A 6,906-nucleotide genomic window follows, 5' to 3' on the forward strand; every position below is an offset into this window, starting at 1 on the left:
TGAATCCTCTTCTTGAACAAAATTCACAGATTTAGAAATCCTCTCATGCTTATTAGCATTTCCCTTTTTCCAATCCGGACACTCCGATTTCACATGCCCCTTTCTATCGCATTTATAACACTAGATTTCCTTCTTCTTCTTGGATTGATCCCGAGATTTCTGGTTAGACCAATTTTTAAACTTTCCTTTGCCTCGCTCATTACAACCCTTTACCACAAGTCCTTCTCCTTCATCACATATTTTCAACCTTTGATGAAAATTTAACAAAGCATTTGTTACCTCTTCCAAATCAAGTGTTTCTTTTCCCCGCGTAAGAGTGGTTACAAGATTTTCGTAGGTATATGAGTTGAGGGCAAAGAATTTAACAGCATCTATGCCTTATCATCCTCATCAAACTTCACATCAACTCTCATAAGATCACTTATGATTTGATGAAGCGCATTGATGTGTTGATTTAAACTAGATCCTTCTACAATCTTAAGCCAATATAAACGCTGCTTAAGAAAAAGTTTGTTATTGAGCGATTTAGACATGTACCGACTTTCTAACTTTCGCCAGCTAGCCGCTGGAGAATCCTCCTCCATCACCCGATAGAGAACTTCATCGGCCAAACACAAGCATATTGTCGACGCTACCTTTGCTTTCAAATCTAATCATGTTGCCTCATCCATTCCTTCTAGTTGAGTATCAAGCAGAGCCTTAGCCTTTCCTTGTTGCACAAGAATGTCTTCCACTCTCCTCTGCCATAAACCAAAGTTTTCGGTACCATCGAATTTGACAACGTCAAATCTTGCAGAAGATGGTCCCGATGCCATAACAACAATCACTCTTATACCAATTTGTTGTGATATGGATCGTATAATGAAATTGCATAGCAAAATAAACAACAAGAAACAAATAACACAACCAATAAGAACAACACATAGATTTACGTAGTTCGACAAAGCCTACATCCACGGAAGCAAAAGGCACACAAATTTCACTATGGAAATCACAATGTACACAATACACTTCAATAATGATCACTCTCACTCTCAAAATATGCCCAAATAACATATATAGAGTTTCCTTGGAGGTTTCCCCCTGTTTGCCCAACCACCCAACATTCAAAAATTCAAAATTTCTAAAAACCTCCACAGCCCAAGCGCCCCTCGTCGACGAACATAGGGGCTTCGTCGAAGAGACCAAGAAGAACCTTTGTCGACAAATGCAGGGCTCTCGTCGACGAATGCAGGGCTCTCGTCGACGATGTCAAAAGTCCGAAATTTCCTGCTCTCGGTAATTATTCGTCAACGAGCTTTAGAGCCTTCGTCGACAAACCTTTGTTATACCCTCATCGACGAACATAGGCCCTTCGTTAATGAGTCCTACTGTGCTGCCACCTTCATGTTTTTCCTCCTTCCTTCTTTGCTTAACAAAACAGAAGTATAAGAGCCACAAATAACATTTAAAGAGTCCCAAAAGTAAGAAGGGACTAAAGTTGGCTCTTCTTGTAGCTTTCAGATAGTACCTCTAATGTCCAGATTTTACCACAATTCCTTCCTGATTTGTTCAAGAGTAGTACATGCAAGTACAAAAATAGGTACAAGTTCAACTTGTTCAGGATGTTGTGAGTCCATCTACCAACACATTCTCAACCCTTTCTTCTAAATAATGTCATAGTCATAGCCCAACAATTTAGTGACCCACTTATGTTGTTCCATGGAAGAGATTCATTGCTCCACAAAATACTTCAAACTCCTATGATCAGTTCAGATTTGGAAATGTCGGCCAATTAAATATGATCTCCACTTTATAACTACAAGCATAATGGCCAGCATCTCTTTGTCATAAATAGACGTTTTGATGTAGGATTGAGAAATAGCATTACTATCAAAAAGCAATGGGGCATCTGCCTTGCATTAAAATTGCCCCAACTCCTAATGCATCAAACTCAATGATGAACACCTTGCTAAAATCTAGCAAGGCAAGAACAGGTGCGATAGACATTACGTGCTTAAGCTTGACAAAGGCTTCTTCAGCTTCCTCACTCCGAATTTATCCCGTTTTAGTAAAGCAATTAGTTGAGAGCTAATCTTTCCATAATCCTTGACAAACTCTTAGTAGTAACCAATCAACCCTAAATATCCTCGCACCATTTTGATTGTTTGTGGAATAGGCTAGTCTGTCATCATTTATATTTTAGAAGGGTCAACTAAAACACCTTCTTGGGAAGCAATATGCCCTAGGTATTCCACATGCAGTCGAACAAAGCACATTTAGATTTCTTGACAAGCAAATGATGCTCACAAAGAGTGGTGATACAATTCGCAAATGACATAAATGATCTTCAAGAGATGAGCTATATATTAGGATATCATCAAAAAAATATGAGAACAAACTTACGAAGGTAGGGTTAGAAAATGTTATTCCTGAGACTTTGGAAGGTAAAAAGCACATTGGCTAACCCAAAAGGAATAACCAAGAATTGGTAATGGCCATTGTGAGTTCTATATCTGGTCTTCAGAATGTTATCCCCGTGTACTCAAACCTAGTGATAGTCTGATCTCAAGTAGAGTTTGGTGAACTGCTAGGGACCACCCAACTCATCTAGCAATTCATCCACAATAGGGATAGGATATTTATCCTTCACAGTGTTCTTGTTCAATGCTCAATAATCAACACACATCTACCAAAAGCCATCCTTCTTTGTCGATAAGACGAGAAGAATATGGACTACATTTGATTGAATTATGCCAGCATTTGACATTTCTTTCACTATCTTTTTAATATCTACTTTTTGAAAATAAGGATAGCGATAAAGACATTACTTGGTAATAAAGGAATGTAGTGATCATGTGTTCATTGAGGTGGCAATCGTTGTGGCTCCACAAATAAGTCAAAAAATTCAAAATTAAAAGATTCTAACCCTTCATCCTCATATTGATGTTGTAACTCCTCTAGTGCTCGAAGTTGTACTAGGCAGCCATGTCGCTCCTTTTTAAAGAGCTTCTCCATATGATGACTTGAAACTGTAGTGACATTAACACAACATTTGCCTTTAAGAGTCACTCTCTGGCCGTTTACAGTGAACTTCATAACCAATTTTGAAAATTTCCAAGCTACGTCACCTAATGTCCTTAACCGTTCAATACTCAAAACCACTTCAAAGTCTTCTAGTGGCAAAAAAAAAATCAATGTACAACCCATGATTTTGCATAGTAAGTTTAATCTTGGGACACTCGCTTTGACATATCAAGGTCCTTCCATCTACAACCTTCACATCAAACATTGCTACACAAGATAGGCTAGGCTAGCCATTTAGAAATTTTCATGGTTTGAGGATTAGCATACCTAGCTAAAGCATGAACTAAAGTAATAGACTCATTATCATCATCTAGCGCAGTCATCCTCAACTTTTTCTAGCTCCTCCACTAGTTCAATCATCAAGAGTTGTCTCTTTTTTGCAATGGTGCACTCTATGCCACTTCTCATCACAATGCCAGCACAAACCCTTTGTCATTTGCTCTTTAAGTTCCTTCTAAGTCAATTGTTTGGCAGGAGGATTGCAAGGAGCAAGTGGTGTGATAGTGTTGATAACATTTTTTTTACTAACTGTCTTGCTAGAGCATGTCGTTTTTCTCCCAACTTTTCTTTTTTCTAACCATGCAAAGGAAATTGCAATAGTCAAGTCTATGGTCAACTCACTTTGAATTCACACTATATGTCAGGTAGGAGACCTTCAATAAAAGTACTGACAAGTTGGCTTTCAGCCCAATCTCTAATCCTAATTGATAGTCATTCAAATCATGTCTAGTACTCCAAGATAGTGCTAGTTTGGCATATTTACGCAAGCTCTCCATCAATATTCTCATATCCAGTGGGCCCAAATTAGACAAGTAATCTAGAAAAAAATTTTGCCCATGAAGGCATTCCATAATGAGCTACAAACCAATCATACCATTAAATAGCATCTCCATCTAGACTAATAGCAGCACTCTTTAACTTTAGGTGTTTCTCGAGTGCGGAGAAAGCAAAAGTATTTGTTAGCCCTACAAACCCAACCAATAGGATCATCACGTCCCACCGAGGAAATTCCACGTTCATACGAGAAGGGCCATGATCACACTCTCCTTGGTAACCTCCTTTTTTGCACATACAGCTGTCACTACGATTAGCTAACATAAAGGCATCATCTTCTCTCTTTTATGGGAAGAAGTAATGAGTAGTTTAGAGAGTGATGCCTAGATCTCTTCAAATTGAGGCTCAAACATATTGTTAAGTTCAGCCTTTAGCCTAACTTCCATCTGGGCACTACTAAATTTTCTGAGATCATTGCATATGAGTGAAGATCAAGAATTCCAAGATCTTGCTTTTGTTGGTGGATTAATGGCATCCAAAAGAATGCTAGCTTTGATACTAAATGATAAGACCTTAGTCTTATTATAGAGAAATTGGGGAAATTGAAAGAATGGAAAATAAAAAGAGAAAATAGGGTTGATCACTTTGAGGAAATCTGCCTCCAAATTAGCCTAGGGCTATGAATTATGTTATTACTTGAATAAAAAAATCGCCATAAGGTTACATATATAAAGAGTAGGGAGCCCTACTCCTATTAGGAATGTAAAATATTCCAATCCAAGTCCTTAATGGACTCAATCCTAATTGATTTGGGTATCCTAACACATTAAATAAAACCTCAACATTAAATAAAATCCCAGTTTATTTGGGAATCATAACACATTAATTAGAAATCCCAATTGAATTGGGAATCATGACATTAAATAGAAATCTCAATTGATTTGAGAATCCTAACACATTAATTGGAAATCTCAATTTTTTTGGGAATCCCAAAAGAATCAAAATTTTGTTTAGAAAAAAAAAAAAAAGGCACGTTTTTGTGAGACTCACAAGTATGTGGGAATTATGAAATACTGTTACTGCTAATTTATAAATCATCCTTTAAATGCTATTTAAATACAGGAATAAAAAGACACAGTGTATTATTAAAGTTAATAAAATACAGTGTATTATTTAAATGGATATAAGGTTATGCTCTCCATCAATATTCTCATATCCAGTGGGCCCAAATTAGACAAGTAATCTAGAAAAAAATTTTGCCCATGAAGGCATTCCATAATGAGCTACAAACCAATCATACCATTAAATAGCATCTCCATCTAGACTAATAGCAGCACTCTTTAACTTTAGGTGTTTCTAGAGTGCGGAGAAAGCAAAAGTATTTGTCACCCCTACAAACCCAACCAATACAGTGTATGTGGGAATTATGAAATACTGTTATTGCTAATTTATAAATTATCTTTTAAATGCTATTTAAATACAGGAATTAAAAAAAAAAATAAGTGAACAATTTTTTCCCATACCAAACGAAAAAATTCAATAGAATTCACTTATGCTATGTTGGCGAGCTTGGATTTTTCGGCAATGGATTTCGATTTGTGTAGATTAAGACACAGTGTATTATTAAAGTGTATTAAGTTATATCCAAATTCATATATATCCAGAACCCAAAAGACGTACTCTTAATCACCACCTTATAATTCTATCCGTTCCAAATAGCATTATTGGATTTCTATACGAACTGAATTGAACTATATTCTCTGTGAGTGCGATTCCAAGCAAGTGGAAATAACTTGAACATAAACTCAAACAGATTGAAGCTCAATCCAAAGTGATTACCGTCATTGGGTGGCACGTCAAGAGCCCTCGCTTCTGCAAACGCCCAAAGGTTATCAGACGGCGGGTCACGAAGAACAACAGAGACTGTGAACATCACTGAAAAGACCATCACACAAACCATCAAGATCCCCATCAACTTCAACGAGTTGGGCCCACATGTCCTCTCTGGAGCCCGAGGAACACCTTCACTTCCGGGATCGGAGGGTTTTGATTTGTCGTCGGAATTCTTCTTGAACCTCTTCATATCGATCGAATCTTCATCTAAGTATTGCCGGACCCGATTCAGTGTCAATTCAGAGAAATTCTCGGCCGTCCGGGGAAACAGGTTCAGTGGCTTAGATTAGCCGCATGAACACCTAGACGCGCGTAGGCCTTTGCTGGAAAATTTAGTGATGGCGTCCAAAGATGCACTATTGCTCTCCGATCGCGATGCAATGTACAGTTACAAAATTTGACAGACTTCACGGTGGAAGAGCTCATTCATCGTCACTCAGTAATCAATGCGCGCAGAGAGAGAGAGAGAGAGAGAGAGAGAATATAAGTCATGGCACGAACTTGTCGGTGAGAAATGACAATGAAGAACCAGCTGTAATTGACAACCCTGCCCTGCCGGAAAATACTAGAACTGCAGTTCGGCGGTTACAGCTTTTAAAACAATATTATTGATTTGTTTGGATTTGGATTTAAGTTTGTATAAATTTACATAAAATATAATATTAAATTTTTATGAAAATTGCACAAATTAAAACTCAAGGAACCATTCATGGATTCTCATCTCTCCTTTCCTTCCTCCAATAGGCTTCAAGCACTAAAGCTAGCTAATTGTTACTGCATGCTAGAGCGTTGTTTCTTGGAAATTTCTTCACTTTTTAACTATTTTAAGAGAAGATATTTATTCCAATATCTCTAGCTCAAGTAATGTTGCTTTAGAAGTCAATTGGGAGTGACATTTACTGTAAAATTATAGAAAATTTAGTATTCATGTTGTCAGTGTAAAGGTAGTGGCTTTTTCTTTATTCTTTTTATTTTAAATTTGTTCAATTTGAGGAGTCTAAAGGAAGTATTTTTTTTTTTTTTTTTTTGTGTTTTTATATTATGAGAGAAATCAAAATAAATGGAGAAACATTATATTAAAACTAATTCTGACACTTTCCGGCAACGGCGTTAAAAACTTGACTCACTCTTAAAAATGAGTAGCATTAAGGCTATCCCAAATATAGGAGTTAT

General features: G+C 37.0%; 1 protein-coding gene across 1 annotated transcript in view; it reads right to left on the minus strand.

Moving 5' to 3' along the window:
• The window catches only part of LOC131146358 (galactoside 2-alpha-L-fucosyltransferase-like), a 32,723-nt gene extending 26,202 nt beyond the window's left edge, over nt 1-6,521 (minus strand). Inside the window, exon 1 of the mRNA XM_058095933.1 lies at nt 5,680-6,521. Within this exon, the coding sequence (XP_057951916.1) occupies nt 5,680-5,923 (244 nt within the window). The 5' untranslated portion in view covers nt 5,924-6,521. The remainder of the gene's footprint in view (nt 1-5,679) is intronic.
• Nucleotides 6,522-6,906: the final 385 nt, after the last annotated feature.

This window comes from Malania oleifera, chromosome 13 (assembly GCF_029873635.1).
Source record: "Malania oleifera isolate guangnan ecotype guangnan chromosome 13, ASM2987363v1, whole genome shotgun sequence".
NCBI lineage: Eukaryota > Viridiplantae > Streptophyta > Magnoliopsida > Santalales > Ximeniaceae > Malania > Malania oleifera.